General features: G+C 42.0%; 1 protein-coding gene across 1 annotated transcript in view; it reads left to right on the top strand.

The window, feature by feature from the left end:
- The window catches only part of TM9SF2 (transmembrane 9 superfamily member 2), a 395,116-nt gene that overhangs the window by 219,702 nt on the left and 158,034 nt on the right, over positions 1 to 17,380 (top strand). The window contains exons 10-12 of the mRNA XM_086934380.1: positions 1,333 to 1,465; positions 12,429 to 12,548; positions 14,884 to 14,941. Coding sequence (XP_086790506.1) covers positions 1,333 to 1,465; positions 12,429 to 12,548; positions 14,884 to 14,941 — 311 coding nt within the window. The remainder of the gene's footprint in view (positions 1 to 1,332; positions 1,466 to 12,428; positions 12,549 to 14,883; positions 14,942 to 17,380) is intronic.

Genomic DNA, 17,380 nt, shown 5'->3' with positions numbered 1-17,380 from the left:
GAGTCTAAGCCCAAAAGCTTAACTTCACCAGTCGAGTACTCACCTGAAAACCGATGACTCATTTTCCTGCCATTGGATAACATTGACTGGTTTGACTCGAAAAATCTTCTAAGTGTGAAGTTTTGCAACTTTAAAATATTCATCTAAAATCAGCCGAATAACGAATTCCGAAGCACTCACCTGTGATCAGGAGAGAAGCCAGTACTGTACCTTTTAACTAAGTACTGAACCGAAAAGTAATCATAACCGTGTTTATTAGTAATCTAAATTTCTTCCATAGGAATCCATTGTCTGCTTTTCTTTGAAATTTCTTCCAAGTGTCTACTTCTGAAAACTTGAAATATCCCTTAAAAATCGTACCAACTACTGAAAGATAATTACTTACCTGTCTTAAGTAGAGATCCCAGTGCTGGACCTATGAGCCTAGTACTGGATTACAAAAGTAACGAGAACGTACTGTACCTGTAACCTGAATTTTCTCCACTTGGATAACATTGCTAGATTTTCACTGAAAAGTTTCTAATTGTGAACTTTGAAAATACCTTTTTATTCTTTAAGAATCATTGCAATAACTAAAACGTTTTTACTAAACTGCTTTCAGCTTAGACCTCAGGACTGAATCTAGGATCCAGTCCTGGAGTTACAGAAGTTATCGATAAAGTAATCAGCTGCATTTACGTAGAAAAACCCATCGAGCTCAATGTTAGATTGTGTTTAGAATTGTGTTGCCTACTGCAACCCCTGTACCTGTTTTGTTTACAAAGTTATTTCCTTTCTGCAAAGTAATTACTTGAGAACCCTCATAATTGAGAAAAGTATATTTTCGATACCTGTAGATTCTAAAAATAAAACCACTATATCTTTTGATATGAAAACAATTGGCCTGGAGTTCAGTCCTTGAGTGTGTGAAACCTTTTGCTGACTGAGTGTGTACAACAAATGCTTTACACTGTCTTCTGGTACTGCCTTACTGCTCGACCAAGCTACCACTTTTGAGAGTAAGTTCAGCCCTGACTTTAACCTCTGTTATACCTCTGGGGTTGGTGGTCTCTATACACACTGTACCTTACTTTGGCCCAGTACATATAGAGCCACTTTCTCACAACTGTCATTTGACATGTAGTCATGTGCTTAACATATATTTTGCATGCATTTTCAAGCTGCTTTTTGGCCTGTTAATTTTTATAATTCAGACCTGTCATTTACATATGTGTTAGTAAATTTATGTTATTCTGGTGGCATCCTACAGAATCTCCAATGCACTGCTTACAGAACTATCACTACAGCACTTTGTTCAACCTGCATTAAATATATCATTTGTTCCTGTTCCAGGAAGATGCCCAGGAAGAATTTGGATGGAAGCTGGTTCATGGTGATATTTTCAGGCCACCTAGAAAAGGAATGCTGCTGTCTGTTTTCTTGGGCTCTGGCACCCAAATCTTAATTATGACTTTGATAACTCTCTGTAAGTATTTTGAAAATAAATAATCTCCCAGTGTGAAAGTTAATATAATTTCCGTATCTTACATAATTGTCTTTCTCTTGTGCAGAAATGTAATAGTAAATCTTTATTGAAATTGCTGTAGAGAACTGCCAAAGGACCATGCTGGTTTTAACCATTTATTACATTATATTACATTTTTGTGTGATGGCAGTTAATGGGCTTTTAAGGTAGACACAATCAGTTACTAGATTACTATTATTGATGCATGCTGTGCAGCCTACCTGCGTCGATTTGCCTTGTGGTTGTATCTAGGCAGAAAGCTACTTTATATAGCAGATTTTGTTTTAGTGCACTTCCCTGTTCCCATGTTGCGTCCATTTTACAGAGTGTGCGCGGGTACTAGAGGAGCTCCGACTGTTGACAAAGATCTTAAAAAGAACCTACAGTTACACACAGGTTCATTGCCCACGATGGAGTACTTACAACTGTTTTTTAAGGCTTTCCCTACATGCTTATTTGCCTACTGCATATCAAAACTGTATCACTTTTAAGAGTCCTTTCATAAAGCATTCGTAGCCATGCAGGTATGCAACAGCTTCAGTTGTTTGCTTAAATGTTTCTGTGCTGTGGAAGTGATTAGTTACTTTGGCTTTCCAATTTTGTAAGCCCTCTTCTGTGTGATCTTGCTCTAAGGCCCGGACAAAAGACAGTATTCGGAAAACAGACATGGATAAGGTTGGATAAATCGAAACCTTTGTAAAGAGGGATTTAACACTGTCACGGGGCGTGGCTACGCCGCTGAAGATGGCGGATGTGCTCTGTAAGAGCTCCGCCGCATATCCTCTGAAATCCTTCATAAATCCTGTCCTGCGCACCCCTTGGTCTACCGGACAGCTCCGTCATGGAGCTGCCGAGGCTGGGTCCGACCCCGGGCGCCCGCGATCTCCGTCGCGCAGCTGGATTCCGGCACTGCAGGCACTGCCTTGGCCCGTGGGTGGCAGGGAGTGGCCGTGTACGGGCCTGTGATCCCATCCAGGCCTCAATGGGGCAACCCTGACAGACTCGCAGGGGAGGAGGCTCCGGAGCCCTCCTTTCCCCTCTGGGCACATGAGCGATGTTGCCGTCAGGTCCCTGCCGCCACTGAATAGAACTCAGGCCCCAGAGTGATTGATCTTCGTGAGAGTGCTGATTGCTAGTGGTTTCCCGGGGGCGGATGTTGGAGCTGGGGCCCTGACTCGCAGGGGCAGTGGGTCTCTGTCCTGATGCCCCATGGTCCCTGCAACGACATTAAACCCAGGTAGGTGCTGCAACAGGGGAGCAGCTCAGCGCCTGTGATAGCGGTAAAAAACGCTGGTGGACGTAATTTTAATTGCCTAGCGCCCTAGGAAGATACTGCTATTGGGAATAGTGAAGGAAGCGTCACCGCGACGCAACTGCGTATCCCGGATAGACCTTTGGGCCATTATAAAGAGGAGCAACTTGCCTCCTCCATACCTTGAGCACAGGGGCAGACTCTGCACTGCATATTGGAATGGGTGGCTCTCCTTGGCTGCAGAGGAATAAAAGGCCTGGGCAGAGTCACTGGCAGAAGGCTCATTGAGCGCTGTGCTCGCACCCTCATCATTGAATCTGCTGATGTCCGTCCATTGTGGGCACCCGCAAGACGACTCTTTAAACCTTGGATAGAGTGGCTGTTGGCAGGAAGGGGAGCAGATTTAACAGTTTAAACATACGCAGCATGACCGGATTGGGTAACACATCTCTGATTACACTCAATATTGCCACCTAACCGCAGTCTTGGGCAGTTATTGGGCTGACTACGGCAGCAGATGCCAGCTACAAACACACACCCATCTGGGGAGGAAAACATGCCTGGACCATTGCACAGTAAACCACAGCCCGCTGTTCTAAAACCATCAGAACTATTACATCTTTGGGCCCAGCAATTGTACATCACATATATCAGTAATCTTATACGTACTAAGCGACCAGAATCCCTGTGTTGCCTTCCCAGGATTAATGTTCCACATGGGGTGCCTCAGATCTGGTACTTGAGGACTGTCAGGCCCACCACCTCCGTCTCGCACCCAGTCTGACAAGATGCCTGGTGAGTCATCCACATCCAGTATGTCAAATGAAATATATGCGGTGCTGGCCGCAGTCAAGAAGTTGAGCACCACAATGGAGCAGACTCGAACCTCACTTGAAAGCAAAATAGATAAGGTGGCATTAAACCTTGATCTTCTGCATGCAGATCACCGGAAACTTACAGATAGAACATGCACGATTGAAGCAACAATCGCAGATCTCTCCCCGCAGGCATATAACACAGAAAAGAGACTCAAAGACCTCATGGCACAAGTGAAGTACCTTGAAAGCCGCGCTGAAGCCTCAGAAGGCTGCTTGAGGCGGACTAATGTACGTGCTATAGGCCGTCCAGAAGGTGAGGAAGGGTGAGACACAGCCACCTATACCGAAGACTGGATCCGAAGCTTACTACTGGAGGGATCATTATCCCAGCACTTTGTTGTCGAACGTGCTCACCGGGTACTGAACAGCCCCCTCTCCACCCCCAACCGGGGACGGACCCGTGCCCATTCCTGTTCCGTGTGCTGAACTACAGGGACACTATCCTACAGGAGACCAGGAAAATACAAAAGATCCAAGTCGCAAACAGTACAATAATGTTCTTCCGGGTCTATACTGCAGCAGTCCAGAAACAAAGACACTCTTTCTTGGAGGAGAAGCGCAGGCTCTGTCAATAGGAACTCAAGTACTCTCTGCTATTCCCTGCTCGACTGCGGTTAATTGTTAAAAGTAAATTTCATGACTATGATACTCAAACTGCAGCATGGGAATGGCTAGTCACATACAATCCTGCTACGGACACCCTCCCCAACGAGACTTAGAAATCACTCTTCATCACAGAAACTCGCCCCAACTTAGAACAGATGAAGGACCAATGCAATGCACTTCAGGCGGCAGCAGACATTGGTATCTCGCAACCGAACTCTTTTGGGGTCCAGCCTACCAGGCGGAACTAGCAATGCAGAATCCGTTGATGGAACCATAGTCTCCCAGAACTCAGAAACACTGCCGGAAATCACACCCCAGACAGCAGAAGATATCATTTAGTGCATTTATCATTGCTCGATGGACCCAATTGAAACTGTTCCAGCGTCGGATACGCAAGTATGATGGGAAGTTCCACTGATTGTTACATATATCTCCCTCGCTTCCATGATATGCACACTGTGATATCTGTACCATAGGCGATGTATAGTTAATTAGCAGAATTGTAGGCTGTTAATTCATAGACACCTGTCCCTCGGGCCCCGGGGGTCGCTTTTCAATAGTCCAAAGGGGCTACATTCACCTACACACCCGCTGAGGCACATCGGCAGGGTAGGTCCACCCCAGCCCCCCCCCAACCCCCCCCAATTACTTAAGACCAGTTTTCCTATTGTAAGGTTTGGACGACTGCCTGTTTAACTCTCGCCGTACTGGTATTTTGTATTTTGGTGCTTCTGTCACTTGCTGCCACCCCCACCCACCCTGGACCTCCACCCGTATAATACCAATGAGCCCCAAGAACCCCCCTGCCCCCTTTTCTAGTGTAGCTTAGCCTCCACCTGTAACATGACGTCCACAAAGATATGTACTTGGAACTTGAGGGGGATACATACCCTTTTGCGGAGGTATCTGATTTACTCCTACCTTAAACGTTACCATTTCCAAGTTGCCCTCGTACAAGAGACGCACTTAGGACCTGAGGTGATAAATTTGCAGGGAAGACGGGTGGGTCAAATTTACGCTACTGGCTATTCTTCTTTTGCAAGAGGCACACTGGTTTGGGTAAGACCGGGTGCTCTATTTAAAGTGGAGGAATCCCTCATTAATGCAGACGGCCCATATGTTCTGGTAAAGGGGTGTCTCAATGGTAACCCTGTCATAATAGCATCAATTTATGCACCTAGCACTGATCAAGCCCCCCTAATAGATCTCCTATCATGCAAGCTATCGACCTGGCATGGAACACCGATAATACTTAGAAGAGATTAGAACTGTGTACTTGATACGTCCCTAGACCGTTCCTTCCACCCCTACCTGGGACACCAACAGTCATGGCCATGAAGGCCCTCAATAACTGGTCTACGCATTGGCATTTAGCAGACACCTGGCGGAACAGATACCCCCGCCGATCGGGTTTACTGCTTTTACTCAGGAGCTCACGATTTACATGTTAGACTTAACAGGATACTGGTATTGGAGGACTTATTGCCAATCATAACAGAGGCATTATATCTTGGAAGAACACACTCTCACCGTAACCCACACACCATATCTCTGCAATGGGGTAATGTCACATCACTAATTCCTGGATGGCGTTTACAACAAGACACATTGGAGGGCAGACCATTCTGAGATTCCTTGGGGGAAGACGTGTTAAATTATTTTGCTGAAAATGTTAACTCTGCGTCATCAGCTCTGATAGAATGGGATGCTTTTAAGACAGTAGTTAGGGGTCATTACCTAGGTATCCAGGCCGGCATGCACAAAATGGTTTAGCACACCTCTAAAACCTATCTGCTGCTGACCTACGGACTGACGCTAGATTACATGAGACAAGGGCGGAACATGCTTGCCTACTGGAGAGATTCTGTTGCCTCAATTACACAGCGCACTGAGCTCGTACTCACAACTCCGGGGACAAGGCAGGTAGGCTCCTTGCATGCTTATTAAGCACGAAGACGCTAAATCCCCTATCACATCAATTCGCTCCTCACAAGGTATAATGCTTTATTCGCAACAGGACATACATCAGGAATTCACATCCCATTACACCACATTATATAAATCTATTGTTAATATAACTACGGAAGAGATTCACCAATATCTAGCCGATGTTAGCCTCCCCAAAATAACCTCCGACCAAAGAATAAAATTGGATGCCGACATTAGAATTGAGATACTGGGGAGTATGCGCTCCCTGGCTATGGCGAAAGCTCCTGGTCCGGATGGACTACCATCAGAATTTTTTTATGCGGACATGTTGGCATCTCAGCTCGAAAGAGTATTTGATACTTCATGTATAGATTTCACTCTCACAACTACGCAGAGAGGCACTGTTGGTCTCTCTCCGCCAAGCCAGGTAGTGAACCGGATTTGTTGGGATCCCATTGGCCATACTAAACACTGATTACTAAATATTAGCATCTATAGTGGCTGCCAGATTAGCCCCACTCTGATACAGCCAGACTAAAATGGCTTTGTCCCTACCCGTAATACCTCTCTTAATGTACAGAGACTTTTCAGAGTTTAGGAGTATGCTCCAGCTATGTGGCCTAATCCCGGCTGCAAGGTCCTGGACCTGGAGAAGGACTTTGATTCTTAGGAGTGGCCCTACCTTTTTGCAACATTTGGAGGATATGGGTCTCCTTCAATTGATTAGTCTACTTTGTGCGCAACCCTACATCAGAGTACGCACAGGTAACACAATATCAGAATCCATACCTATTAACAAAGGCACCAGACAAGGCTGCCCCTTATCCCCACTACTATTCTCGCTAGCAATGGAACCGCTTGCCATGAAACTACGCATTGGAGGCAGGGATTGGGGTATTCCACTGGGGGATGGTTTCCATGTAGTTTCACTATATGCGGATGACCTCCTACTATACCTCAAGGGCTTACACAATGTACTAGGATTAATAGTAATAAATACCAAAAGGAGGGAGGTCTCCTTAAAAGTCCAATTTGGGACAAGGAGGATTGAGTTTAAAGAACTTAAAAAGTCCCGATATTCAGTCTTTGAAAGGACCTCTTGTATATACCCCTCATAACTCAAGAAACTAACCACATGATCAAAAAATATACAATATTCAACATACAGTAAAACAATCAATTAAAAAAAGTGTTTTTTTTTCTTTGAAATTTGAACAATTTATTACAAATAATTAAAATAAATGTTTGATGACAGCAGGCCAGTGCCATACATTAAAAATATAAAAATGTGCCAATACACATGAAGAACATTAAAATTACAAAGTGCAAAGTTGTCACAAAGTGCAAAGTTGTCGACGCAGCGTTTCGGTTTATTACGATATCACCTTCATCAGGACAAGATTCTACGATAATTCGTTCTGCCTCTCGTTTGAATTTAGAGGTTTTTTGTTCGTGTTGCCTCATAGGATAAAGGCTCTGTTTAGACAATTATACCATCATTACCTGGCTTTAAATTGAGGTGTTCTATATTAAGGATGAGACCGGAGGGGGGCCACCGTATTGTTTTTAGATGAAATACTATTGTATTGCGTGTTTCATCGTCGGCTGCTGGTCATACACATCCGAAGATCCGCAGATGTCCTGAACACAGGGATATGGAGCCCTCAGAGCAGCGTGACTGGATTCCTTTTAATTCTACCAGTGCTGTCTTTTGAGTTGTGGTCTCTTTTTCAATTGACCTTATTTTCTTGAATCGGCCTCCCTGCTCCCCTTAATGTTCCTCGTAGTCTCATACGGAAAGAAAAGGATTAATAGTAGACACACTGGGACAATTTGAGGCAATTTCAGGATTGAAGGTAAACTGGGCTAAATTCCGCCTCTACCCCTTCAGTAGTGAAACTCGTAACCATTAATAATTCGCTCCTTAATTGACTGCCCTCCACCTTCCGGTATTTAGGAATTTTTATTCATCGCAACCCCGCTGACATATTAGAGGGCAATTTGAATTGAGCCATATCTTCCATCAGAACTCAAATACAATTCTGGAAAACTTTGCCACTAAACGTGATGGGCATAATTACCCTAACTAAGATGGTAATGTTACCTAGGCTCCTATAATATTTCTCCAATTTTCCCATCTATATCCCAACAAAAACTTGTCGTGAACTGGAACAAATGATTTTGGGATTTATCTGGGGCTCCGTCGTCCCCGGATAGCGCTCTGGAAATGACATGCACCCCCGGGTAGAGGCGGTCTGGCTGTTCCTAATATGGAGCTCTACTACTTGGCGTCTCCGCTTCAGTGGGTTACGAAATGGCTCACAGGACTCAATCTAGGCAATACAGCATCGACACTCCCAGCATGGTCTCACTCCCAGATTTATAATCTTGCTCACCCGGTGGCCAGACCTCGCACTCCAACACCATCTTATTTGGCCTTAACCCTTCGCTGTTGTAAGCGCAGCCTGTATCTTACTAAGAGACATATTCCATATCCGCCAGCACTGCCCCTTTTACTGACCCAAGACATAAAATGGGCACCCCAATAGTATACTTACATACTGGTATGCTGCCGGGATTCATACACTTGGCGATCTATACATGGACGGCACTCCTTTTGACATTCTATCTCGCAATTACTACTGTTCGAGGCATGTGGGCTGCTGAATTCATATCTGTGCATAGATCGCCGCCTAGTGTTGGGTCCAGATGATTTCACCTTGTTGTCCTGGAAGAGTCTTCGAAGTATCACAAGATAGGTGACTCCTCCCCTGGACTACAGTGCGCATGGGCATCTTCTCCATCCTCAGATTGTTTTTTTCCGCCATTGGGTTCGGGTGTTATTTCTATACTCCAACTTCGGAATCGAAACTAAACTTTTCTAAAGGCCAAAAGGCCTTCGACTTCAACGGTATTGTTCTCGCTCGGTACTTCTTGACTCAAACTTTCCATCTCGACCCGGTCGTCGACGCGGGCCGTTGGGCCTTTTCGACGCCACGTGGGCCTGCTGTCGATGGAAAGGAGCCCGTCAAAAGGTGCCCAAGATGCCACTCCAAGTTCCTGGATATTGACAAATACACAGTATGCAACAAGTGCCTATCACCAGACCACAAGGAAGAAACCTGCCCAGCCTGTGCCCAATTCAGTTTAGAGAAAACCATCCGGACGGGCCGCTAGGCAAGAGATGCCGCGACAGGCACCGGAATCAGACAACATCTTTGATGATGAACAAGAACTTCCAGAAGCGGAAGATTCGGATCTAGAGATCGTCACCGTCGAGGACCCCTCGGACTCCGATGACGAAATCCCACCAGGGCAAACCGTGAGTACATTGCCTCCGACACCAATTACCCCGTTACAGAAGGCTCCGGTCGAGGCATCGCCTAAAGGCCTTAGCCAAGACCCAAAAAATCATTCAGCAGCCCTGGCGTCCGGCTCGGCTCCGAAAACACTACCAATTCAAGGTTCTCCCCTTCGGGGTAACCACAGCACCAAGAGTGTTTACAAAATGCTTAGCGACAGTAGCTGCACATCTCAGGAGGCAACACATCCACGTGTTTCCATACCTAGACGATTGGCTCATACAAGCAAAATCGTACGAACAGTGTGTAAGAGACACGTCTCAAACACTTCAGCTGCTACACAGCCTAGGTTTTTCAATAAACTACCCAAAATCGCAACTACAACCATCCCACACACAACAATATCTGGGAGCTACTTTAGATACCTCAGTGGCAAAGGCATATCCAAACTCAGCAACGATAGTCCGCATGCAAATGCTCATTCGCAAATTTCTGCCACAACACTCTTTCCCAGCTCGAGTCTTCATGCAGCTCATAGGCATGATGGCCTCTTGCATATTCATTGTCCCCCATGCCCGACTTCAAATGCGTCCACTGCAAGAGTGCCCTGCAACAGAGTGGAACCAAGCTCAAGGACTACTAGAAGACCTAGTGTTGGTAGACACGTCGCGCTTACAACTCTCTGCAGTGGTGGAACCCACAAAACCTTTCCAAGGGGCGACTGTTCAAGAGCAAGTTCCACAACTAGTACTAACAGCGGACGCATAAGGGACAGGTTGGGGAGCCCACCTACTTCAATACACAGTACAAGGGCTCTGGACAATCAAACAAAAGAAACTGCATATCAACCAACTAGAGTTGCTATCAATATTCCTAGCCCTAAAAGCATTCCAAAAATACTTGTACAGCAAGACTGTGTTGATCCGGACGGACATGACAGCCCTGTACTATATCCAGAAACAGGGAGGAACACTCTCCACAGCTGTCCCACTTAAGTGAAAGTGTGTTTGCCCATCAAGGATTTTCATGAACAGTAACTGTATGCTGCCCAATTGTGAGATCTTTGAACGCATGTAAATAGTGAAATACATTTTAAAGAATTAGAAATTTCTCAGAGAGAACGTGGACCGAAATGTGTCTAAATCAGGGTACAAACTATACTTACACATACTGACTGTACATAACATATTTGGAGTGCAAGTGTATGCCTCGCTTAAATAATATTGGGTGCTTTCACACATGAGTTATATCTGCCTTTCCCAGTCCCCTCTACTCCGAATCTATGGGTGCCATCTTTTTGAGGGTACACAATCAGGCCTGCTGATACTTGCCTGATCATAGACAACATTTATTTGACTACGGTAGCCTTTTGTGCCAGCTGTGGTTTGACATTAATTCTCAGCAAGATGCTTTTATTCTATCTGTAATGTGATTGAAACTAAAGAAGTGGGGATTTCACCATCAAACTGTGAGTGAAATGCATCTTTCATTGTAATCACTCTGGTTTTATGAGTGTTGACCTAGGCTTTCATGTGTAACCAGAGTAAAAGTAGGTTTTATGCAGTGTGCTGTAGTTTCTAAGGGTTATGGGTGAGACGGATTTGACCAGTAACTACAAGTTAACTCTCTCCAGGATTTTTCTTTCTTCGAAATGTATGATGTTGCTGTGCATAGGCCTTGTCTGCACAAGGTATTACACACACTTCAATATAATTGAAAGGGCGTGCCATATTCCACACGGAAGACCACATTGCTGGTTAATACCCAACCTGGGGACCAATATGAACTAAGAGAAATTATTTTATTATTACAAGAAAAGAAATGTAGAATGCTTGGAAGTTCCTGGATGGCCTTTTCATTTTTCTGTGGTTTTATAGTTATGTGCTTATGAATTTGGTCAAAAATAATGTTCCCGATCTTATTTAGAATGCCCTGTTTTTGTGAAGTAGTCCTGTAATTTATCCCTGAACTCAAAATTCTTTCTTGTAAGAAACCTGTTGGTTTTTCATATTGAATTAATGCAAGACTTGCCTCTGTTGTAAACTATGTGAAAAGCATGTATCTTAAAATAGGGGCATAGATTAACCACATTATTAGGGTAATCATTGGAATTATATATACATTTGTCTTAGATTTTTATGCAGTAAACCGGGAGGAAAGGGATGACATGACTCCAATTTTTTCAGGTTGTTTTTATATTGTATAGTTTTCTAGAAGCCCAAATTGACCTATTTCAGTAAATTTGTGCAGCATGTACAAACTGTCAAAGAATGAAAAATTGACCACCTGTTTAAAAGTGATGCTTGATTTAGCTAGGAATTGAATTATTTCACCATAGCCTATTTTGTAAGTCCAGAAGATCATTTAGAACTTTTCATACAGTTTGCAGGGCAAAGAATTGTTTACTTATCTGTTTCAAATTGTTTACTTTGATTGCAATTGTGATGATATCTACAAAGGCTTTACATGGAGGCTAGAAGGACTTGTACATCAGGGGTTGTTGGTGTGTATTAATAGTACCTGTGACTGAAGAAACAGGGGTAGGAAAGTGGAAACTTGAAAGTGGCTGTGACGTGCAAGAAAATTAGGAGACATTAAAGATGTGTTTTTTCAGGTGTTAGGATGATGAAGAAAACAAGGTCAAACTATATCCTTTGTGTGCATTGCAACTTGTTTGTAACTAATGCCTTCATATGCACATATTCAACCTAATATAGTTATATGCATGTCATGATAATTAACATTATAATATAAAATGTACAGTTGGAACTTTTTTTTCACTTGCTTGACATGCAATTGTTAGCTCCAATCATTGTCTATGACAATTACAGTTAATTGATAAAGGAGGATCACTGTTGAATTTCATCTGACTTCATGCTGAATAATTTACCAAGTGATTTTTTTTTTTTTACTGTAATTGATGACAATTACATTTAACTTTTATTTCGTAATTCTAGTTTTTGCCTGCTTGGGATTTTTGTCACCTGCAAACAGAGGAGCCTTGATGACGTGTGCAGTAGTCCTATGGGTACTGCTTGGAACTCCAGCAGGATATGTTGCTGCTAGATTCTACAAATGTAAGTAGGAGGATTTGCTGTGTATACATGAAAGTTCAAATTGAGTGAGTTTTTTTTTTTTAGTTTTGGAGATTTTTCCTCAAAAGGATTAAGAATCCCATACAATGGTAGCAATTCATCTTTATTTTCGACAGCTGTACGTACACCTGGAAATGTTGTGTTAAGTGATGCATTCCATGTCTATCCAAGAGAGTTACAAAGTCCCAGCCATTTAGAATCCATTTACTTCTTACACAGTGGGACGTTTGGATTTATTATGCAATGTACATAGACTTGTGGATGGCCTGAAGTGAGTGAAAAATCCACTTTATCAAACCTCCATTTAATTCTCTCTATAACTTGGAATCGTACAGTATCTGTAATCACAGTGATTCATTTCAATTATTGGTTTTTCCACATGCCCCTCTAACAAATGTCTTAGTATATACAAAAGAAGTCTAAAATGTCCAGAGAGTGACATGCAACAGCATAGAAAAAATCATAAAGACCTTAATTTGGTAGGTGACAACATTAAACAAATTTTGGTTGGAAACCTAGGCCCACTGGTCTTAAGTGCGCCCCCTCCAAATAAACGTTCTTTGCCACTGTGTTACATAATGTAGAGGCAGCAGTCCTGACTCGATGTTTCCATGTAGAGGAAGACCTTGAGGGACACAACTGAGCCCTCTAGAAATCTCACTGTTGGATGTACCACCCTATACATTCATATTGCCCATCAAGTCCCCCAAACAATTCCCCCAGCACACAACCTTGGATTTAGTAATTGGTCCCCCACCGTGGCCATCGTAGCCACAATCACTCTAGGTTTTTAGGATTGCATTGAGCTATGTGAAAGATTTTCCTCTAAATTCATGGTATATAAAGATATCTTGTCAAGACTTCATGAAAACACAAATTATTGTGATCATTCGGTGAAGCAAGTCGAGGGCACAAAAAGACTAACTATTCACTTTTTTTTTGTAACTGGAGTTCTTTCCTATGGGATTCTGTCTGATTTCATTAAAGGTAAGAAGATATCTCAGAATAGTCTTCCAAAGTTCTTAAAGGAGCAGGATCCAGTTGTTTGTTTTTTTACACGAATTAGGGCACAATTTCCTGATTTTGTGTTTGATCTTCAGAGGTATTTGACATTAGTGTTTTCAGCCAAATGTACTGTGGTGTTTAATAATTTTACTGGCTAGTTAATTGTAAATACATTTGGAAACCTCCAGTTTTATTTAAACAAAATTGCATCTAGCAGGTACGGGTACTTGCAGATATTATTCAGTTTATCCATTCACAGAGAATATCCCTGTTGAGAAACTTGGATTACAAATAAACAACTTTGTCTTCTCATTAGCTAATCTTTAACAGTCTCTGGTTTTCTTTAAGCTCTTCACTGTAACACATACCAGTGAATTAATTCAAAAGAGATCATTGAATTTTTTCCCTAGCAACAGACAAATTGAAAACTAACATTTTGGGAAATATTCCATTTGAAATAGATTCCCGTCAACGACACCAATCACAACAAAAATGACCACATTATTTTCGGTGTTTGTAAATATAAAAAAGAACCTCCTATTGAATAATTTAAAATGTTTGGATATTGTAGGTGAATTCATAAAACAATAAAAAAATCATATTTTAAATATATCCCAATTTGCATATTTACCACACCAGTGTATCATTTCATCATGTGACTGAACAAATTAAGGACGACATAGTCTTCCAAGAAAAGCATAAAGTAAAAGACATTCCATAGTACTAGCCCTTAGAAATCTCTAGTTGTCCTTAGTACCTTTCCCCAGCCAAGTGCTGATTACTGCTCCCAGTAACCCTTTCCTTGTTATCACCTGTTAGAGTTACATTTTAAACACCCATGGGTTTCAGCTAGATTGCTGAGGAGAAGCAGACGTTGCTGTCAAATGTTAGTGGATTAGACAGTACCCTGAATATTTGAAAAGCTAGCTCATTACGATGTAGGTTATCAATTTCATGTAATATGTAAGACTTTGAAACATGTCTTTTGCATTCCTAGAATGTTTGACTTATTTACACATACACAGCCTGATTTCCATCAGTAAATCTTGTCTTGCAGCAAACATCTTTCTTTTTTAATCATTCAACCTGTTATCATTAGTTAGGAACTGTATGCTCTAAAATGACTTTGACAACCTAATATCATATTCTATGGAAATGCATGAATCTTTTTTATAGAAATATATATATTATGTGTGTATGCATTGGTTTATGAATTTTCTATCCTGGAAATATAACATTTGTATTTTCACTTAAGATCAGTTGGACAAGATATTGGTTTGCTGAATTATATTTGGTGTCCTTTTTTCAACAGCTTTTGGTGGTGAAAAATGGAAAACTAACGTACTGCTAACATCGTTCCTGTGTCCTGGGTATGGCAAATAGTTTTCTTTCAGTAATCCACTTTTTCAGAATCTGTATATGCTAAGTATTTGTTGTTCCTAGAAATAAACACAATTATTTATACAATATGATTGTTTATATTAATAGTTTTAGTTTTCACAGCATGTTTCTTTCCCATGCCCTGCTCTTGTGAATGATACCCACCCTTTAAAAAGCCTAGAAACCGTGTATTTCACTGTAGTCTAGTACTTCTGCCTCTCCATATGCCTGACCGAGCTCCGCACATACATGTAATTTATGCACCTTCTTTAACTTCATATTTTGCACCAATCTGTGTAAACTGAAAACATCAGAGTCACTTGGCAGCTTGAATTTCAATGTCTTTTGACTCGCTGGCTTTTTCGCCTGTCTTGTGACCACTAGAGTCAAACATAAAAATTACATTGTGGTCCCTCCTTAATATCTTGACAAATGCAACATAGCTCTAAATCCCTTATCTTTATTAACCAATAAAAACTATTTAAAAAACTGTTCTAAAACCCAATGTAAAACTATACATGCCATTCAAAGGGCAGATTTCCAGTATGGCCTATAAGACAATTAGAAATGCTCACTCTTTTTAGCTTCTTGTATCATTAGGACGAGTGATTAAAATGCAGTAAAATGTCAAATATGTCCATATATTGTACTGCAGAAGATAGTATTGCTCTTATCTCACCATCATGCCAGATTATATTTCCATTATATTTGTTACTGAGGTATTTAAATCTCATTTAGAATGTGTTTTGGTGTTTCTCTGTAGTGGACTGTCTTTATTAGCTTACAGGTGAATTTGTTGGCTATGGAACATTTCTTCTAGTTGTCATCGTCATTTCAGATTATATTTTTTATTCTTCTTTAATTAAATTCTTGTTACTCCACTAGGTCTCAATCGCTATAGTTTGTGTGAAATGTGCCACTATCATGTTCTGCAGGATGTTCTTGAGCAATATTGCACGATAATGTTGCATCAGAAATAAATGCACTGACTTGACATTGGGCTTCAAGTTTAGGGACTACGGGCTGTGCAAGGCATTAATACTTAACCCCTTCCATGCTCATGACGGAACGGTTCCGTCATGAGCATAAGGTGGCCTGTGCTTATGACGGAACCGTTCCGTCATGGTTCCATAGGCCCATTGGAACGTTCAGCACCGGGGGGAAATCCGCGCAGCACAGAAGGGGTTAAAGCACTGTATTTGAGGGAAAGTCCTGGTTAGCAGATACAATTGAACTTGCTTATATTATAATGGGTTATCAGCAGAAAAACAGCATCATGTTGAAGGATTCACTGACATCTTTTGACTAACCAGTTGTATTCAGATCCCGCGTTGCAGGACCTATCTTAATTTAAAAATAAATCAGTTTTACTAGATTCTATTAAACAATATTTACATGTAATACATCACATTACAGGTACGAACTAGATGGCAGTGGACATCTATCTTTCATATAAGGTGTTGACCGCAGTTACTCTGTAGTGTAACAGGGGCTGCCACAGACACAAATGCAATGAGAAAAGGAGACCGAGAACAAATAAAACCCCTATAGAATGAACCCCTATCCCATTTAAGTATTCTGGTTGCAAAGGTTCCTGGCAGGGTTTCCAAATGTTCTGGTGTTTCTGGCATCAACCTGATACATACGATCAATCTCTCTAAATTAAGGCATATGTTCATTCCTCTTAGCCGCCAACTTAGAAGGAAAGATGAGTTGCTAACTGAGGACTTGCATGATTTAGAAATCTTTTTATCCCCTAGTGCCCCCAGTGTAAGGTTAGTTTCAAGGGAATTGAATCCCACAGTTTTATTGGAGCATTTCTGATAAGGAGACGAGCATATTGCATCTCTACTTATGCGTAAAATTGTGCTTCGTGAAGTTCAAACTCTTGTAGGCTTGCAATGTCCCAAAGCTGTCAGTGGGAGAGTCCCACATCATCCCATCTTGAAAAATCTTAAATGGTGGAGACCATGGGGCCGATGTATTACAACCTGTAGGGGTGTTTCACCCTGTGAAATTTAACTGAGCATAGACAAGCCTGCAGACTTCAAGAACAGTCCAAGTACCAGATGAGTCTGCCACCATATATGCAAGGTTGAGTCGTCGCACAGCACACATCTTTCAGTGACGTATGCTGGGTCACATTGTGACTCATAATCACATGTGGGGAGTGGTACTAAGACAAGATGTCTCCCACACTGATGCTCCAGGTCTTAAGCCTATTTGAAATATTTAAATATTTGGCCACTTCTTTGTGTAAGAAATTGGATTATTAATTGGGTTGGGTGACTGCCCACCTCTTAAAATAATCGCAACCCTCTTCAGGATGAACCCTTAAACTGCCCAAATTTGCCTGAGCTCTTCACTTCGCACCTCTTTGACACCTATTCAAATGCTTATTTCTGTCTGGCAAAAGTGCGCGAGCTAAT

The sequence above is a fragment of the Lissotriton vulgaris genome, chromosome 8 (genome assembly GCF_964263255.1).
Source record: "Lissotriton vulgaris chromosome 8, aLisVul1.2, whole genome shotgun sequence".
Classification (NCBI taxonomy): Eukaryota; Metazoa; Chordata; class Amphibia; order Caudata; family Salamandridae; genus Lissotriton; species Lissotriton vulgaris.
The sequence above is the reverse complement of the archived record's forward strand: the minus strand, read 5'-3'. Positions and strand labels throughout refer to the sequence as shown.